We start from the raw sequence: 19,765 nt of genomic DNA on the forward strand, positions 1-19,765 counted from the left end.
TGTGATATATAGTGCATAACTGATATATAGCTGTGTGTGACACGTATAGTGCAGAGCTGTGTGTAAGTGTGTGTTATATAGTGTAGTGCTGATATATAGGTGTGTGTGTGACATGTATAGTGCAGAGCTGTGTGTGATATATAGTGCATAACTGATATATAGCTGTGTGTGACACGTATAGTGCAGAGCTGTGTGTAAGTGTGTGTTATACATGCACAGCTGATATACTGTATGTGTGTGTTGGATAGCTATGGTGCAGAGCTGTGTGTATACAAAGTACAAGCTCTTGTATACCGCTGAGGTCTTTCTGTACCAGTAGGAGATTCTCCTTTCCTGTTACTTTCACCACAACTCCCCTCTATCTGTGCACAGCAAACTTTGTGAGGAGAGACTCCCACTCAAGTCACCCGTATAGTTCACTCAACTGCCCGAAGAGCCAATCCCTTCCATCATGTGGCAGCTAGGCCAGCCTGTCAGCACACAGAGAGGGGAGGCAGCTAAGCCTCTGACTGGAGCCAAACCAATGCAAACACTGGGAAGGGGAGGGGCTGTGCTGGCTTGTCTGTAGTCAGCCTGATGTGCAAATGCTAGCAAGGCTCCTTACGGCCACTGACTGAGGCAGCGCAGCAGCCATGAGCACCGTATATGATGTCATTGTCATCGGCGGAGGCATCTCAGGTCAGATCCTTCTTCCCGCACTTTACTTGCCATCAGCCAGCACCAGCTTTCCCCCACAAGCCCTCACTATTGTTCTGACTGTTCCAGGTTTCCATGCAGCTGACGTACACAATGCCATGGAGAGAGCCATGACCTCTGTGTGCCCAGCTGTCATAGAAAGTCTATAGCAATGTAGTTTACATCCCTATAGTGCAACCACTACCTGGTCTGTACGATCTGATTGTAACAATGCGCTCTTCTAAAGCCATTATAAGGTGCTATGTGGTGCTGAAATGTGGTTGCATCTACTAATGTCTTCTGCTACTTTATGGACTGGTAGGTGTCATGGGAATGTGCAGATCACATATGGTATGTATGGCTTGCTTCAGTGCTTAAGCTATAGCAAGGGATGTAAAGCATTTGTAGTTACTAAAATCTGACATATTTACACGTGTTTTTGGCTACAGTCCGACAGATCTGGCACATTGCCCAGTGCATTGCTGTAATAGATTGGCCTCTTTAAACAGACATATCAAGACACAGTTACTGGAATCCCTGGAGTTTAGATTCTGTGTATACTTAGAATACTGTGTATACTTATTTTACTCAGATCAGAATAGCATGCTATAGTTGCAGTAAATATAGCGTTGGGCACATGGGGCGTTGTTTATTGCACGTATTATGACTTGACTGAACATATTTACTAACTTTTCATAGTTAGGCTGGGTTTGCATTGTGAATTTTTACTGAAAGGGACCCTGTCACCATGTTTGGGACCCCTAAACCAGCCGCACATCATTATGCTGCTACAGTTCAGGGATCCAAACATGGTGATCCTGTCTACTGGTCTCTTTACCTGTTTCCAAAAGTTCTAGATTGCTGGAGAAGAGTCAGGAGACAATCCACGATGCATTCAGCTTGCACAAGTCAATGGGGGTTATTTATGACGACCGGCATATGGCAATGGGGGAGAATGCACGCCATTTATAGCGAGGAGCACATCATCTATGAGGCACATTCTCCGGTCGGTACTGTCAACTTGGTGTAGTCTTCAGACATAATTTAGTAAACTGTAAACTGCAAATATTTCAAGGCCAGCGGCCGACGCCCCCTTTTATTAAAGCGGTGAGGCTGGCACAAAAAAAAAGAAAGTCTCAATTTTTACACGGAAAATGATTTTTGCAAAGAAATTGCAACATTTTTATGCCTTCGCCCCATTGTGTGTACACGGCACATTATGTTCACAAAAGCGCCTGCGGACCCGAAGAACAGAAACCCAATATGCTTAAAAAGGGGTTACCTGCGGAAACCCGTGGACCCTATAGACCATAAAGGGGTTCACCAGGTTTCCGCCTGAAAAATGTGAACAAAAGAAGGAATGTGGGACTGAATCCCTAAATTGTAAGCAAGCACAGATGTGAACACAGCCTAATATCATTATGCCCGTGCAGTGAAGCAAGACATCTCAATACTTGCTACTGTTTTAGGGACTCTTAACCCAGACTCCCTTTAAGAAGTGCATACAGTTTTTAATTCCAGTAGTGAATACCAGACAGTAGGTTGGGTTCACATGGTGCAGTTGTGTTGCTCTTTCCAATCAAAGCATCTCATTGCTGAGGCTGCTTTTTTAGATCCACACTAGTATTTGAGTTACTGTCGTACGGGAACTTGAAAGATGGAGACCCCGTCTATTTAAAAAGTGTTATCCGTCGAGATCTATAGACTTCTTGCAGGACTTTTTACCAATTTTAAAGAGGACCTTTCACCATTTTGCCCACAGGCAGTTCTATATACTGCCGGAAAGCTGACAGTGCGCTGAGTTCAGCGCACTGTCGGTTTTCCCGATCTCTGCCCGGTGTGAAGAGCTTACGGTCCGGTACCGTAGCTCTTCTATGGTCAGAAGGGCGTTTCTGACACTCAGTCAGAGACGTCCTTCTTCACAGTACAGCCAATCGCGCTGTGCTGTGAGAGTCGGGAGGAACGCCCCCCTCCCTCCCTGATAATGCTCGTCTATGGACGAGTACTGCGAGCAGATGGAGGGGGCGTTCCTCTCGGCTCTCACAGCACAGTGCGGTTGGCTGTGCTGTGAAGAAGGACGTCTCTGACTGAGTGTCAGAAACGCCCTTCTGACCATAGAAGAGCTACGGTACCGGACCGTAAGCTCTTCACACCGGGCACAGATCGGGAAAGCCGACAGTGCGCTGAACTCAGCGCATTGTCAGCTTTCCGGCAGTATAGAACTGCCTGTGTGCAAAATGGTGAAAGGTCCTCTTTAAGCAGATTCTGTGGTGGAGTCTCCTACGGACAAGTCCAGCCTTTTTGCAGATTTTGCTGTGTTTTTGAGGCCTTTGGTGAGTCCGACATAACCAAGAGGAATATTAATGTTAGTCTTGGTCTGACTCCTCCCACGATGGTCATTTTTGGTCACTTCAAGGGATTCCCGGGGGGACTTTTGGGTTTTGTCACTGAGTTCTGCATAGCTTACAATGGAGCCAGATAGTCTTAACACTGTTTCCCCAAAAAATAAGTCATCCCCCGAAAGTAAGGCATAGCAGAGGTTTTGTTGAATTGCCTAATATAAGGCACCCCCCGAAAGTAAGACATAGTAAAGTTTTCGTTTGAAAGCATACCTGAACAGAACACACACATGCAGCTGGGATTCTGCTGCAGTGGCGTAACTACCGGGGAAGCAGCGGAGGCAGCTGCCAAAGGGCCCAGGACATTAGGGGGCCAGGCAACAGCCGCCACTGCTGCATTTTTTTTTTAATAGTCCGTTACCGGCTGGAGTTACTCCAGCCGGTAACGGGCCCTACTTACTTACCAATCCTGGCAGGGGCTGGGATCTGTAAGTGACACTACGGGCCCCGCAAACATCATTATTATACTCAGGGGTCTTTTCAGACCCCTGAGTATAATGATCGGTGGCCCGGGAGAGGTAAGTGAACATAACAAACAGTGTTACTTACCTCTCCACGCTCCGCGAAGGCTTCGGGGCCTACTTGTGTGACATCTCAGACGTCATATGACCGAGGCCTGCGTCATTGGACGTCATTGAAGATAGCCAACAGCGGGGAGCGCAGGGATAGGTAAGTAACAGTGTTTATATTTGTATTTATAAGATATATATAATATAATAATTGTTAATGGGTGTCCACAATGGAGCATAATACTGGGTGATGAGGCATAATACTGGGTGATGGGGCCACTATGGGGCATAATACTGGGTGAAGGGGCCACTATGGGGTATAATGCTGTGTGCAGGGGCAACTATGGGGCATAATAGGGGAATGCGGAGGGGGGGGTTAGTCGGGGTCTTCGACGTCGATCGGGGGGGAGCCCCATGTTAAAGGTTCGCCAAGGGGCCCCGTCATTTCTAGTTATGCCACTGCCCTGCTGCGTTGTACCGTATGGGTATGCTGTGGTTAGTGTATATAATAAATGTTCATTTTTTTTTTCAGCAATAAATGTGAATTTTTCTTCATTGAGAAAAATAAGACATCCCCTGAAAATAAGACGTAGCACATCTTTGGGAGCAAAAATTAAAATATAAGACACTGTGTTATTTTCAGGGAAACACGGTAGGAATATGAGAATTACAACATAGTTTAGACATGAAAGGTCCTCTTTAAGGCCAGCTGTTCAAATGTGGCAGATCGGATTTACAAAATTTTCACTGTAGACTTCCCACAAAATTATTATTATTATTATTATTATTAACATAAAAGGCATTCTGCTAATCTTCAAATTAACAGTATGCCTGTAAAGCTGATGCGAAGAAATTGATGCAGTTGTGAATAGAGCCTTATTTTAATCACTATTTCAATTAAATTTCAACTTTGTGGTTGAAGTTTTATGTAAGAACTTAACAGTGGTTACAAACGGTAAATTTCACAAATGACAAGCGTATCAGATTTTATCTCCTCTAGAAACCTTGGACAATGATCTTTGTTTTTTTTTATTATTACAGCTTATCAACAGAATGGTTTCTTGTAAAAATTGACAGACTTATTTCAGTAACCTTACTGGCGTAAGCTTCAAACGCGGGTTATAGTAGAGGACAGCTAGCAACCTGTAGCAGATAATAAAACTCCCGTATGCCTCTAGGGAGAGTCCAAAGTTTTAAAGACTTACCAGTATTTACTTAAAAAATATGGAGCTGCACAGTAGACTATGAACAGACAGTACAGGTAGTCAGGCTGTAGACATAAAAATCACTAGTGCACTCTCCTTTTGTGCAAGTCTTTAATAAGTGTAATATACACTACAAAGTAAATAGTGGACGTGATCGTGGATGTATTCTCAATGTTTCGGCCTATCGTAGGCCTTTATCAAGGTTGCTGCTATTTATTTTTATCACGTCTTGTTTCTTTTTAGCCCGGCTGTGATATATGACTACAGCTTATCTAAATGATCCAGTCTAGTCAACTTCTGATGTCGTCAGAAAATCGATATGTGTTGGACTGGTTAGAATTTGTCAGCCACTGTTAAAGGTGGTTTCTGGCACTATAAAATTGATGATCTATTTTTAGATCACTCCTTTAATTATTTATTTAATTATGATTTAAAGAGGACCTGTCATGTCCTGCACATGCAATTTTATATACCGCTAGAAAGCCCACAGTGCGCTGAATTCAGTGCACTGTCAGCTTTCCTGTTCTCTACCCTGGGGATGGGGATACTGGTGCCAATCTCTGCCCACTGTTAGAAGGGCATTACTGACAGTCTAGATGGGCTGTGAGGAACGCTCCCCCCCAACAACTTTCCCCCTTCTTCCATAACCTTGTACTTTAAGAGGAGGAGTTCCTCCGCCCCTATGGACAAGTACTGTCAAGGGGGGGGGGGGCATTCCTCACAGCTCAGCTAGATTGTCAGGAACGCCCTTCTGACAGTGGGCAGAGTTCGAGGCCAGAACGAACGGCACGGATATCTCAATCACAAGGGCCCATAACGGGAAAGACGACAGTGTGTTGAGTTCAGCGCATTGACAGCCTTTAAGAAGTATATAAAACCGCATGTGCAGCAGGACAGCAGTTCTTCTTTAAAGAAGAAATTTTTTGACCAACTTAAAAAGGAAGTAACTATCAGGTGCTTACTTCTTCATCGTGTAGATGTTTCCAAGAATTCCATGCTCAAATAAAACCAAAGACAAGAAGCCTTGTAATAATCCCTAATTACATCTATGGCTCAACAATGTACACAATGGATGGTATTGAACATCATTTGATTAAAATGAACGCCTTATATGCACAATGTCAGAAAACATTGAGCAGAAATGTTAAACACAGCTACTGACATTTTTTCTGCCTACTGTTAACACCCTTTACTAATACAAAGAAGCATGATATATGCAGATATCTGTTGGGAAGTTGGACATATGTGTTGCATGTTTTAGTTGCTGAATCACACAGTGCTTTCCACTTGTGAATTGTTGCCACCGTCGCTGTGATATTGCTGCTTTTGTAAATATGCAACAAATTTTGCTCCCTAGAGCTCTAAATTGCTGATATCTCTGTGAAGGAGGTGGAAGGAGAAACACTGATTCAGGTGACCCTAACCTATCCATCTGCAGTTGAGGTATTACTCAGATAAAACACACACAAGTCACCGAGCAGAGCATAGTGTATCACCCTTAAACATGAATATTAGGCAATAATAGTAGAAGGTATGACTCTTACCTTATTGGGTTGTAGAAATAGTTAAAACCACCATAAACCATTGGAACCGATTACCAGAGGGTACCTCTCTTAGACAACCAGCAGCAGGCTCTCACCAACAGCCAGAGGCGTAAACTAAATACAACATAGGGACCAGATGATGACCCCAAAGAGTCAGCAACTTTGACCTTCTGTGATTTTGTATAAATAAAGGATCAGTGGATTTTATCATCATCTCTCAGTTCCTGCCGTTGCTCACTGTTTGGGGTCATCATCTGGTCCATACTCTATCCATTTGCAGGGTTGGGTTGATATGCTGGTTTCAGGTGGCAGACTCCTTGTAAAGCGTACCTTTCTATTAATTGATAGTGCATGTGACTATTAAAAATGTATTAAACTCCTCTTATGTTCCTTATCTTCAATCAGACCATTGTTTACATAAGATTTGTCCCCTTATTCAGCCTCACACACAGGTGGAGTAGGACGTTGCTTCCAGCTATTTATTTGATATATTTCCTCATAATGTGCATAAGGGTCCAGCAGCAGCAATTATTTGAATGTCTTTTGTAGCCACATCTTCATCCTCCCTCCTCTCTTCATAGACAAATATGTAGAACATAAGTCTGTCTGAAAAGTACAGAAGAAAACATATTTCTTTAATAAGATATTGTCAAGTATCTCAGTTTAGTTACTATGCCTTTAAGGGTTCCATGCCAACCTGTGAAACTTCTGCAGTCCTCTGATCTCTCCTGTACTGATTCAATCAGCAGCTGAGGAGGGATATTTAAAGGGGTATTCCCACGTCGCATACTCACCAGTCTTCGTTGCTGTAAAATCTTCTGTCTTCCTGCTTTGTTGCGTCATTGGTGGGCGGGGTTACATATGCAAAGCCAGTGGTGAGATGCCGCTGGCCCTACGTTGCAAACTCATAGATGGTGAGACCAGTCTAGCCTTCACATTGCCAATACAGACCCGGCATCCGCTGTAATAGAGAGGCGGATGCCGGGGAGGGTTAGATGCCGGTACAGGTGCCTGCTACGCTCCTGCCCTGCATGAAGCCAGCAGCGGCAGGAGTGATGCTGCTATTCCGCTCCTCCGCCCCCCCCCCCCCCTCCGGAATAGAAGCATTGCTCCTGCCGCTGCTGGCTTCATGCAGGGCAGGAGCATAGCGATGTCGCAGGCACCTGTACCAGCGTCTAACCCTCCCCGGCATCCGCCTCCCTATTACAGCGGATGCCGGGTCTGTATTGGCGGCCCCTTCCCCCCAAAGGGTAAACTACCCCCCCTCCAGGCTCGCTCCCGTGCACTTAGCCCCTCCTCCCTCCCCCCTGAGAGCAGAAGATACATCACTTGACTTTTGAGCAGATAAGTCAGGGCTGTGTCAACAATGAATTGAATAAAGTAAGATAGTGGACAAACAAAGCAGTTTTGCTGAAGCAATATATTTAGGAAAAGTCTTACATCCACATTAACTAGCAGTATAGATAGGATCCTTGTGATGGGACAACCCCTTTAAATCCTGTTCCAGCTCCCTCAGGTTTATTTCTTTTACCAGTTTCTGTGAGTTTAAGTCCATCTGACTTTGCGCTTGGGTGCTTGGATCTACCTCAGCACTGCGTGAAATTTAAACTGCTCGTTCTATTGTTTTTTGTCAGTTCCTGCTATTTCTGTTATTTGCTCTGGAGACACTATAACAGATATATTACAAAATGTCATTATATATTAACCTGTACTATTCATTTATAGAAATGTACACACTTTAATTTCTAGAACAAACTGCAGAACAACCATCAACAAGTTATTCAAAGAGCCACATTTCTAGTGTATGGTCAGTTTTAGAGTTCCTCCTATAGTGTCACAAGATTATAAGACTTAAAAGCTGTCAGTTTCATTTGCTGATATTTTATTCATGTACAGATTTAGTGATGCTGACTATGCTCATTTTGTAGTGGGCCACTCACTTGCTTTGGATTAAAGTGACTGCTGCATGCTACATTAGATGCAACACTATTAGCATTTTGCACCTGTGGTTACTGTTAGTGCTGCTATATCTGTACACATAGAACTTGTGCAGGTAGGATTCTACAAATTAGTTAAGTCTTAGGTTTTTACACATTGATCTAAATAATGATGTTATCAACAAGCAAACCTCTGTAACTGTTCTGTGATTTGTAGAACTAATCTAATGAACAATGCATTCCATCTTTTCAAAACTGTCCTGAAACACCACTGAATAACTAGGACAACAGAAAGAACTTTGGAACACGCTCAATACTACAGAGGAGTGCTGCTCCTTAGTTCTCTTTTACTTTTAGTACAAATTTACTTGTATAAGAAGAGGACGCAAGCAATCCATAGTGTTTTGTAGGACCCTAATCCAAGTGCAATTGTGGAATGAAATATTTACTTTTCACAGTTTCTGCTGTTTTAGATATATTATTTCATTAGAGATAAATACTATATACATTATTTACATATATTCCTGTTGATGTGTTTATTTGTATGGACAGAACACTCATCTACCCAGTCAGATTGTTGCAAAACTTAGGCTTAGTTCACATCTGTGTTGGGAAATTCTGTTCCCCTCTCTGCATGAGAAATGTGGAGAGAAAAGCGCTGCAAGCAGCACTTCTCTCTGGGCATTTTTCATGCAGAAATCACACATAGTGTATGGGGTCTGTGGGTTTCCTAAGGTAACCGCTTTTTTATGCGGATTAGGTTTCCTTTCGGGGGAGGGTCCCCAGGTGGACTCCCCAAACGGAAACCTGAACGCAGATGTGAATCAAGCCTCAGCTTGCAGTTATGTTTCAGGCAGATATGTAATTATTTACTGGTGTGGTATGATTAGACCACAAAAGGTGTATAGTTCCCCTCTGTCCTGTAAGGGTATGTTTACATTGAGTTTTTTGCAGGCGGATTTTAAGGTGGAATCCGGCTCAAAATCCGCCTGCAAAATCGTGTCCCATTCATTTCAATTGGATGTACTCGCTTTTTTTTTCCTGCAAGCTTTTTTTTTCCATTCACCTGGGCCTAACTAGGAGCGGGATTCCGCAACAGGATGTTTTATCAATGGAGAGAGTGGTGTCTCTGCAAGACAACTTTGGCAGAGGCTTCTGTATCTCCAAGAAAAACAAAAGGATTAGCATTGAAATTCCTCAGATTATTTTTTCCTGACATTATCTGTCATAGGACAGTTGACCAATCCCACAGTAACTGGTCGTTTGTGGCTGACATTTCTCTAACGTGTATGTTATCAAATGCAATAATATGTGTTCCCAAAAAGATGTATTTAATGAGGACCTTTTATCACTTGGGGCACATGTGGTTTTATATACTGATAGAAAGCCGACAGTGCGCTGAATTCAGCACACTGTCGGCTTTCAGGATCTGTGCCTCCGGTGAAGTACTATCGGTGCCAGTACCGTAGCTCTTCACCGTCAGAAGGGCGTTCCTGACAGTCAGTCATGAACGCCCTTCCTCACAGCGGCGCCTATAACACTGTACTGTGAGTGCGGTGAGGAACGCCTCCTCAGTACTCGTCTATGGACCAGTACTGTGAGGATAGGGAGTCTCCAGACAGCATGCCCCCAGTGCTGTCTTGAGACTCATTTGCATTTATTGAAAACCGTGAATATCATTGGAATGGCGGCGGGGAGAAGACATCTAAAAGGGGAAGAACAGCCTTTCTTAAGGCTATTCCGACCTGGTAGGCCTGAAAAAAAGGAGTCTAATGATAGAATCCCTTTAACATGTGTCTCTTGCCAAAAAATCTAGCTAAAACCCTCCATATCATATTATTTACCAGTCTGATTATGCATGTGTATTACCAGCACTGCATGTCTATGTCTAAAAAAGTGTCATTTTGTTGTTAGTTTGTTTATACACAGTATGTTGTAACAACGCTACTCTTACTATTTCAGGTCTTACAGCTGCTAAACTACTTGTGGAATCGGGACTGAATGTTGTGGTGCTTGAAGCCAGAGACAGAGTTGGAGGGAGAACTCATACCATAAGAGTAAGTATTCTTGTTGAATAGAAGCCATATTCAGGATGCACCAAGTGAAAAGGTTTTGTCCATAACTTTATTTGTGGCATTTCAACACCACTTCTGTATAAAGGAAACCTATGAAGTTGAAAGTACTATGTAATCCTAGTGTAACCCTATGACTCCTAGTATCTTTTCTATCTGCTATTCTGAGCTTTGTACTGTATATACTTGAGTATAAGCCGACCCGAATATAAGCCGAGGCCCCTAATTTTACCACAAAAAAACTGGGAAAACTTATTGACTCGAGTATAAGCCATGGGGGGGGGGGGGGGGGGGAATGCAGCAGCTACTGGAAAATTTCAATAATTAAAATGGCCGTAATTTTTGGGTGCAGTAGATGCTGGGTGCTGGGAAAGGGGAGGGGGTGTTTTGGTTGTCTGTATTCTCCTTCCCTGAGCTTGAGCTGAGTTTCCCCCCCCCCCCCACTTTGAACTCAGCCTGGCTGAATATAGGATATCTGCAGTGCTCCTATTAACCCCTTCCCGATGGAATAGGAACACTGCAGATAACCTATATTCAGTAGACCGGGCACTTTCAGACACAGGGATACTTATTTTGTATGTGTTTCACAGTAATTTTCTACTTTGAGGGCGGGTTCACATCAGCGCCCTTTCTCCTTTATACAGGTTTCCGTTTCCTGCCCGAGAAACTGGGCACGAGACTGAAACCGCCAGGCAGTTTTCAAATCCATTCATGAGTTTGAAAAGTGTCTGCTGGTGAGCATCTTCTGCTCTCCGCGGCAAAACCGTTTTTTTTTTTTTTACCAGACACAAACTCGGACATGCAGGATTTTGTATCCGGTAAAAAAAAAATGATTTCACCTCGGAGCGCAGAAGACGCTCACAAGCGGATACTGAATGGGGCGGTCCTTCAGTAGGAGTCCAGTGGGCGTTCCTACTTAGTGATTGATAGTATGTTCACAAATAAAGGGGAAGGCTGAATCACTGGGTCTACTGGACTCCCAATCATGACAAATAAAAGGTTTACTACATGGGATTGAAGTGTGCTACCAATTATGAAACAACTTTTCATATATGAATAATACATGTGAATATAAGAAACTTCATACATCATATTAACCCCTTCCCGACATGCGCCGTAATAGTACGGCGCGTGTCGGGTCTGTAACTATGGCGACCGCCCGGGAGCCGGGCGGCCGTCATAGCCGCCGGGTGTCTACTGCTTCAAGCAGTAGACAACCGGCTCTAATGCCTCCGATCGGTCCCCGGACCGATCGGAGGCATTAACCCCTCCGGCGCTGCTGTCAAAGGCGCCGGAGGCGCCATCTTCCCGGCGGCGCATGGGCGCCGCCATTTTGGCAGGGATCGCCGGCTCCTGGAGCATGCTCCAGGGCCGACCCCCCGTTGCCATGACAGCCGGGAGCCTTGTTAAGGGCTCCCAGCCAGTCTGCAAATTCTCTCTTTTGCAGGCTGGTGTATACAGCCTGCAAAAGAGATGATGCTTTTTTGCAATGCATTAGCATTGTAATGCATTGCATTAGTGATCAGACCCCCTGGGGTTCAACACCCCTAGGGGGTCTAATAAATGCAAAAAAAAAAATAAAAAAAAAGTAAAAAAAAATATAAAAAAATATAAAAAGTATTAAAAGTTCAAATCACCCCCCTTTCCCTAGAACAGATATAAAAGTAGTTAAAAACTGTGAAACATATACATGTTAGGTATCCCCGCGTCCGAAATCGCCCGCTCTACAAATCTATACAAATATTTTTCCTGTTCGGTAAACGCCGTAGCAGGAAAAATAGTCAAAAGTGCCAAACCGCCGTTTTTTCACTGTTTTAATTCTGCTAAAAATTTGAATAAAAAGTGATCAAAGCAATAACATTTCCCGAAAATGGTAGAACTAAAAAGTACACCCGGCCCCGCAAAAAAAGACGCCCTATGCATCCCCGTACACCTATGTATAAAAAAGTTACGGTCGTCGGAATATGGCGACTTTTAGAAAAAATTTTTTTTAACACCGTTTTGGAATTTTTTTTAGGGGTCAAAATGTAAATAAAACCATATAAATTTGGTATCCCTGGAACCGTACCGAAACACAGAATACAGGGGACATGTCATTTTGGCTGCACAGTGAACGCCGTAAAACCAAAGCCCGTAAGAAAGTCGCAGAAATGCATTTTTTCTTCAAATCCACCCCATTCTGAATTTTTTTCCTGCTTCCCAGTACATTATATAGAATAATTACTGGTGGCATCATGAAGAAAAAATTGTCCCGCAAAAATTAAGACCTCATATGACTCTGGGAGCGGAGAAATAAAAAAGTTATGGGGTTTAGAAGGAGGGGAGTCAAAAACGAAAATCAAAAAATGCCATCGGCGGGAAGGGGTTAAAGATATATATTTCATTCTTTATCAAGCTGAGTTACTTTTTACATATTAGAGAGAGAAAGAAGAAGCAGCTGGAAAACACACACAATTAAGTGCAATGGTTACAATCTGCTATTCTGTGAGTCAGAGAACTCTTTTAACACTGCTGTGTTTCAAGATATCAGTCTACCAATGCACAGAATGAGGCAATATATCAATTAAAAACCTCCTACCTCCAAACTCTCTGTAGAGTTGTGTGTGAGCTGAGTAGGGATAGGAGTCTGTTGGAGGGGAGAAGCCTAAAAATTGGAGAAATAAACAGATTTCCTTAGGTAGGATTATCACTACCGTTGGTGTTCCCTCAGAAAAAACAAAAAAACGGACACAAACGAACAGTAACGGATGGCTATCAGTTACTCACCATTGCCTATAGACTTCAATGTTAAAAAAATAACGGACACTTGCTGTTCGTTTTTTAAAACGGACAGAAAAGTCCTGCATGTAGGATTTTTTTGACCGCTTGAAAAAACGGACATGGTTGTAAAGGACTAAAAATCCCATTGAAATGAATGGAAATTGCAAATGGACCAGCTAGTGTCTATTGCTAAAATCTTGTATGGACAATAGCCACGGACACTGCTGAGCAGACATCTACAGAAGTGTGAACAGCCCCTTAGTAAGATACATTACAATGTTTCTTATATTCACTTGCGCTAGTCATTTATATACTTTTTTTTTTTTATAATTGAAGGTACACTTAAAGGGGCTCTATCACTGGCAAAAGTCATTTTTATCTAAACACATCCCTGCATAGGCTTTAGAAATGCTCTTTCACACCTACCTTTAGTATGTAGATTGCCTCAGTGGTTTCTGAATAAGTCCGCTTTTTATTCATATGCTAATGAGCTTTCAGCCAGTACAGGAAGTTCCCAGCAGCCTCCTCTCTCCCATTATCTTCTATGTGTGTGAGGCAAACAGGAAGCTGAGTCATCATCATCATCAGCAGCAGTCTCCCATAGGAAACAACAGGAGAGGAGTGCATGATGTATCGTGCACCAGTCTAATTAGCATATGAATAAAAACGGACTTATTCAGAAACCACTGAGGCAATCTACATGCTAAAGGTAAGTGTGGAATAGACTTTCTAAAGGCTATGCAAGGATGTGGTTAGTTAAAAATGACTTTTCCCAGTGATAGAGCCCCTTTAAAATTGATGCACCAAGGTTTAAAAGGTTGCGTTTTGTATTTTTTGTGGTTCTCAATGTGTTACCATAATTCTAATGAAATCAGTACCTCCAGTGGTTATACAGATAATGACACAAACCAGACACTTCTTAAAAATGAAACAGTCATAGAGTCCTATTCAGCGAGCTTCAGAATGCAAATAGGAATTTATGAAGCAATGTTGCATTATATCTTCGAATTCAAGATAACTGTGCAGATTTAGCTGGTATCATCTCAATGGCTCTTGAAACATTTGCTTAGTATCACGAGGATACATATTCAGTTATTCATACAGCTCATAGATAACAGATTTGTTATCACTTGGCTGATTTCTTTCAGCAATGTGTTACATTCTGTATGTAAGAAATATGTTTGGACCAGCCATTAACTTTCCTAGGATATACAATTTACGAAATCTTTACAGTATATATTATCTCAGGCAATCCATTATGCAATGTAGTTTCAAGGCAGCAATATAAGCAACATTTTGTAAAAGAGACATTAGACCTTGAAAAACAAACAAAAAAAACATGCCAAGTTTACAGATATGTCTGAAAGGATCTCTAAAAGCTGATGCAACAAGACGTTCAGCAGAAATCTTGCAGGAAAAGAAAAACCTCCTTTCTCGCAGCCTCCCCCATCTTTGACTGGGGGCTGACTAAGACCGGGTTCACACGATGTATTTTGGCACGTAATGTGGCACGTAGACGCCGTATACGCTCCCATTGTTTTCAATGGGAGCCGGTACTGTATACGCGGCGCTATTTTGCGGCCGCCGCAAAATCATGGCCGCAAAATAGCGCCGCGTATTGAAAACAATGTGAGCGTATACGGCCCGCAAAAGCTCCTGCTGCGTCTACGTGCCACATTACGTGCCAAAATACATCGGGTGAACCCGGCCTAATACGGCAGTTCACATGCATGAGTTCAGCTGTTTGCCTCTTCAGTACTTACCAAGTACAAGGCACATACAGTATGTGCAGCATCTTTGCTTAGTATCGTAGCTCAACCCCTTCACTTGAATGGGGCTGAGCAGCTATAGACTCTGTGACCAATAAATTGCCCGTGAAGTGGAAGTGATGCTCAGATAGCACTGATGCTGCTTCCGAAAGCTAATCCATGTGGTCTCAGGTGTCAGACCCCACCGATCATCAATTAATGACCTACCTTAGAGTCATCAGTTTAAATCATAGAAAATCCCAATAAGAATGGATTCACACAGAAATTTCTGCAACTGAAAATCATTTGCTTTTGTCTCGTTTCATGAAATTGTTTTGATAAGTACTTGAGTTTCTGCTATGTCACGTACGGGGCATCCTAGTATGTGATGCAGGAGTGTCTGTCAGCGGGCGTCTCACTCCAGTAAGTCAATCTCCACTCAGGCTGCAATTTGAACGTAATTCGCACCCAAACACAGTCCATGCACCTCAAATTTATGCCGCCACCACCTGTGATTTGGCTCACTCACATATGCAAGCATCTCAAATACACCTCAAAAGGTAATGGGTTCATAGAGCAACACAAAATAACCTTAAATTTAACAATTTAATACCCAAAAGGTTCAGTGAGACATATAAAGAAAAGTTAACAAGAATGACACAACATTGCAAACAGCTTTGCAAATAAATGGAAGGAAAACAGAATAGTACATAAAAGAGTCTTTGGTTCCAGCCTGGAGCTTGGAGACCTTCTGTAGTGAGAATGGGCACACCCAACTCTCTTAGCTGACTGCATAGATGTGACAAAAGCTGTAGGTCTAGTCTACACCTCCTTGCCAGGGTGCCCCCCCCCCACTCCTCCTATTCTCAAATGCAGGATCCTGCAAAAGAAGAATGGTTTCCTGGCTGCAGGAAAGCTGTGTATGGGGCTCCTGCACACAGTATTATGTCCCACTGTGGACACCCATAAACAATTATTATACTCTGGGGTCTTTTCAGACCCCAGAGTATAATAATCGGAGACCCAGGGGGAGCAAAACATTAAACAAACTCTGTTACTTACCTATCTCTCGTCTCCTACGCTGTCGGCCTCCGAAGTAGTCGATCTTCAATGACGTCAGACATCACATGAAGCGGGACGCAGGACGTCAGACGACTAGGCCGAAGTCTGCACAGATCGTGGAGAGGTAAGTAACAGTGTTTTTTATGTTTCTTACCTCTCCTGGTCCGCCAATCATAATACTCGGGGGTCCGAAAAGACCCCCGATTATAATGATATCAGCGGTAGCGGCTGTCGCCAGGGCCCTGTGGCAGCTGCCTCTGCTGCTATGGCGGTAGTTACGCCACTGTTTGTATATAAAACAACAAATATTGAAGAAAAATACATAAACTGGGGTTCGCATCATCACATGCTAGTTCTGAATGAAAGAGGTGCTTGAAATTCTGCAACTAAATTTGTGTGAATCTACCAGAAAGGAACACTGATACACTAAGATTGTGCTTTGTGTGGGGTCTCCGGGAGCGGCAAGTGACACTGGAATTTTTTCTCACACCCTCAAGATCTGTACTAGGGATAATATAATTTATCATTTTTACCCGATGTATACCTTTAAATATTTTTTCTGATTTTTATTTTATTATTTTAACCTGCATTGCAGCTAAGGATTATCTTTTTTTATTATTTGCTTGCCTGTTCTTATAACCTCAAATGTTCTTTTATGATTATTTATTATATTGTTAGTCATGTTGACATCATGAATATATTATAGACGCTGTATCGAATAATAGTTCTGCCTTTCAAAATTTTGCACAGAACAAGGAAGTTCAGTATGTGGATGTTGGCGGAGCATATGTAGGACCAACACAGAATCGCATTCTACGGGTAGCAAAAGAGCTGGGTATAGAAACCTACAAAGTGAATGTGTCACAGCGAGTTATCCATCATGTCAGGGTAAGTAATCATTACAAGTATGATGTATTTATTCTTTTTCTCAGTTTTCCATTCATATCACTTTGTTATTTTCAGGCTAAGAAGTACTGTGGCTGTCAGATAGTGTTTGCATGACTATTATGAGTAAAATCAGAGGTTGTCAACCTAAGTGAAAGACACAATCTCAACACGGAATTGCTAATTGCAAGAATAATATTTCTAGGTTTTGTTATTAATGATTGAACGTGTCGGCTCTGTACACAGCATGGGAAAGTGAATTATTCATCCAAGCACTGCTATCTTGTTATCTATGAAATGTATACAGTTGAAGTATTCTGTTTATAGAGTGTTTAAACACAATTGGTGGAAGCGTTCATTTCCACTGCTGTGTTAATACTGATAATGGGCGACATTTTCTAGCTTGTTTATTCAAGGAGCCAATTATATTTGGTTTCAGCCAACAGATTGGAGATGCAGCCATGTTAAGTCTAGTATTGTGTATAATAGGAAAAACGACAGGTATATGCATACAGCTCCCAAAGTGTAGTAAAAGTTAACAATATACAAAATCCAAGTAAAAAAAGGTATATTGCACTCACAGAGCCGTTGTTTTTGTGTATATAGTCTTGTATAGGATCCGTAAGCCCGGGTGTCAGGATGATCTCCCGCAGCAGAGACTTCAGTTATCATTGATGAAAGGATATCCAGCACTCCACAGATCCAAATCAATGAAAGTTAAAACATAACTTTTATTGGGTGAAGTTCAAAGCTTCTTATTAAAATTTCCAAAGTGCAGACATGGGAGAAAAATCCTACGCGTTTCAGGGTCTGATTACCCCTTAGTCATGGCTCGTATAACCTAGTAAGCAGTAGCATTTATATATATTATATATTATTATTATTATTATATATTATTATTCCTATATAAGTGCTACTGCCTGCTAGGTTATACGACCCATGACTAAGGGGTAATCAGACCCAGAAACACGTAGACTGTTTCTCCCATGTCCCATGTTTTAACATTGATTTATTGATTTGGATCTGTGGAGTGCTGGATATCTTTTCATCACATTGATAATTGGGTATAATAGTTTACAATATATTTTTGAATTGAAGAGGACTTGGGTCACGTAGGGCATATTAATTTATTTTACTTTTTTACATGTATTTGGTATTGTGCAATAAGGCAAATATGGACTAAATCATTGTCATTCAGAATTTTTCACCCTTTTTTTTTGGGCCGGACACAAAGTCTTATATGAATGGGTTTTAAAACTGACCGCCGGGAAGCCGTCCCCTATGTAGTTTCTCTGGGGAATAGGACGGAGACCTGGTTAGTGGACACGGACGCAAGTGTGAACGCCCTCTAAAACGTGTTCTAACAAACCCAGGAGACGGCTTCCCGGCGGTCAGTTTTAAAACCCATTCATATAAAACTTTGTGTCCGGCAAAAAAAAAAAGGTTTCTCCACAGAGAGGCTGCATATGGACACCAGGGGTTTGCTTTTAAAACCCAATCAAATGAATGGGTTTTAAAACTGACCGCCGGGAAGCCATCCCCTATGCAGTTTCTCTGGGCAAATAGGACAGAGACCCAGCGGGTGGACACGGGCCCAAGTCTGAACATTAAATTGTACATTAAATTAAGGTGTATCGAAGACTTAATGCCTGACTAGATACATTTCTCTATTTAGTCCTGATATGGTATTTTACCTCTATCTATATGCCCTATTACTGCTGATATGGTAGACATCATAGAGGGATGTTTCTCACATGGAATATCCCATGAATCAAAGCAGAGACATGCTCTCATTATGGCAGTCTTTGAGTCCAAGTGTTTGCAGAAAGATTGAAAATAGACATAAGCCAAGTACATAGGAGCCTGCACCGATTGAAACTGGAATTTCTCTCAAAATCTAATATGGAAATTAACCACTGTCTAGGCTAAAAGTCAGAGATGGAGAACTTATTCTGCACAAACATCATTTTTTGCTAACCTTTCTGTCTTCTTCCTTTAACTTGTGGTTTCTCTTTAAAAGCAACATGCAAGTTGTTTCCGTCTTCTGGTGATTTCATAGAAGAAGTGCAATCTATTTTATAAGGAGGTTGAAAAAAGTTCATTTTTCATATTCTCTCCCTTTCATAACCTTTCCTCTAGAGCTCTTTGTGAGGAAGATAAGAAGAAAAGATTGCTATGTGAAGTATTATAGTTCACAGCAAGTTTTCCAAGATATAATGATTAATGGCTCCAATATACAGCCAGCGCTTTTATGGAAACAACAAGCAAAGGCAGTTTATTATATATGCACTGTTGTACTTAAGCTCTGTCACGTACACTGTGGATTCAAGTAGCCTGTCATCTATCATTTCTTTGTCTCCAGTGTGGTTAGATTTCAGCATTCAATAATAATTAACACTTTCAGGAGATAGTCAGTATACTGCACATTGATCCCTGGCTGTCGCTAAATCTTCTTTCCTGTAGAGCTGCATTGACATTTGCTGCTTTTTTAATCAATCACAAAAAGCGTGATTCCTGAACTTGAAGTGGAACAAGACATAACACATTTGGCACAGTGATACAAATTACAGTGTATTGTCCACATTGGGAGACAAACGTTCATCTTCAGAGATGATTTATTGAGCATTTTTACCTCTTTATATTTTTATTCTCCTGGCTAAAGTACAATATATACAGTGAAAGCTACTTTGAGGTAGGAGTGTTTATAAAGGTCAGTGCACGTATTCTTCGAGACACACAAGTGCTTCTACATGGCTGCATTACAGCATATTTTTGAATATATAATACACCCCTCCATGTCTGAGACAGACTTTTTAATATGAAAAAGAAAAGGTCTTATCCCTAGAAACAATTAGGATGATGATGTTATTTCTGTTTGGAAAAATTAGAAAATAAATACGTTACAAGAGACTAAAATAAAACAAACCTGTCACATTGACAATACAGTCTGCTTTACAAATATCATAGTT

The 19,765-nt window shown here is 41.9% G+C and overlaps 1 protein-coding gene across 1 annotated transcript in view; it reads left to right on the top strand.

Moving 5' to 3' along the window:
- Window positions 1–553: 553 nt before the first annotated feature.
- LOC142194712 (amine oxidase [flavin-containing] A-like) overlaps window positions 554–19,765 on the top strand; it is a 61,528-nt gene continuing 42,316 nt past the window's right edge. The window contains exons 1-3 of the mRNA XM_075264021.1: window positions 554–678; window positions 10,232–10,326; window positions 16,662–16,799. Coding sequence (XP_075120122.1) covers window positions 633–678; window positions 10,232–10,326; window positions 16,662–16,799 — 279 coding nt within the window. The 5' untranslated portion in view covers window positions 554–632. The remainder of the gene's footprint in view (window positions 679–10,231; window positions 10,327–16,661; window positions 16,800–19,765) is intronic.

The sequence above is a fragment of the Leptodactylus fuscus genome, chromosome 2 (assembly GCF_031893055.1).
Source record: "Leptodactylus fuscus isolate aLepFus1 chromosome 2, aLepFus1.hap2, whole genome shotgun sequence".
Taxonomy (NCBI): Eukaryota; Metazoa; Chordata; class Amphibia; order Anura; family Leptodactylidae; genus Leptodactylus; species Leptodactylus fuscus.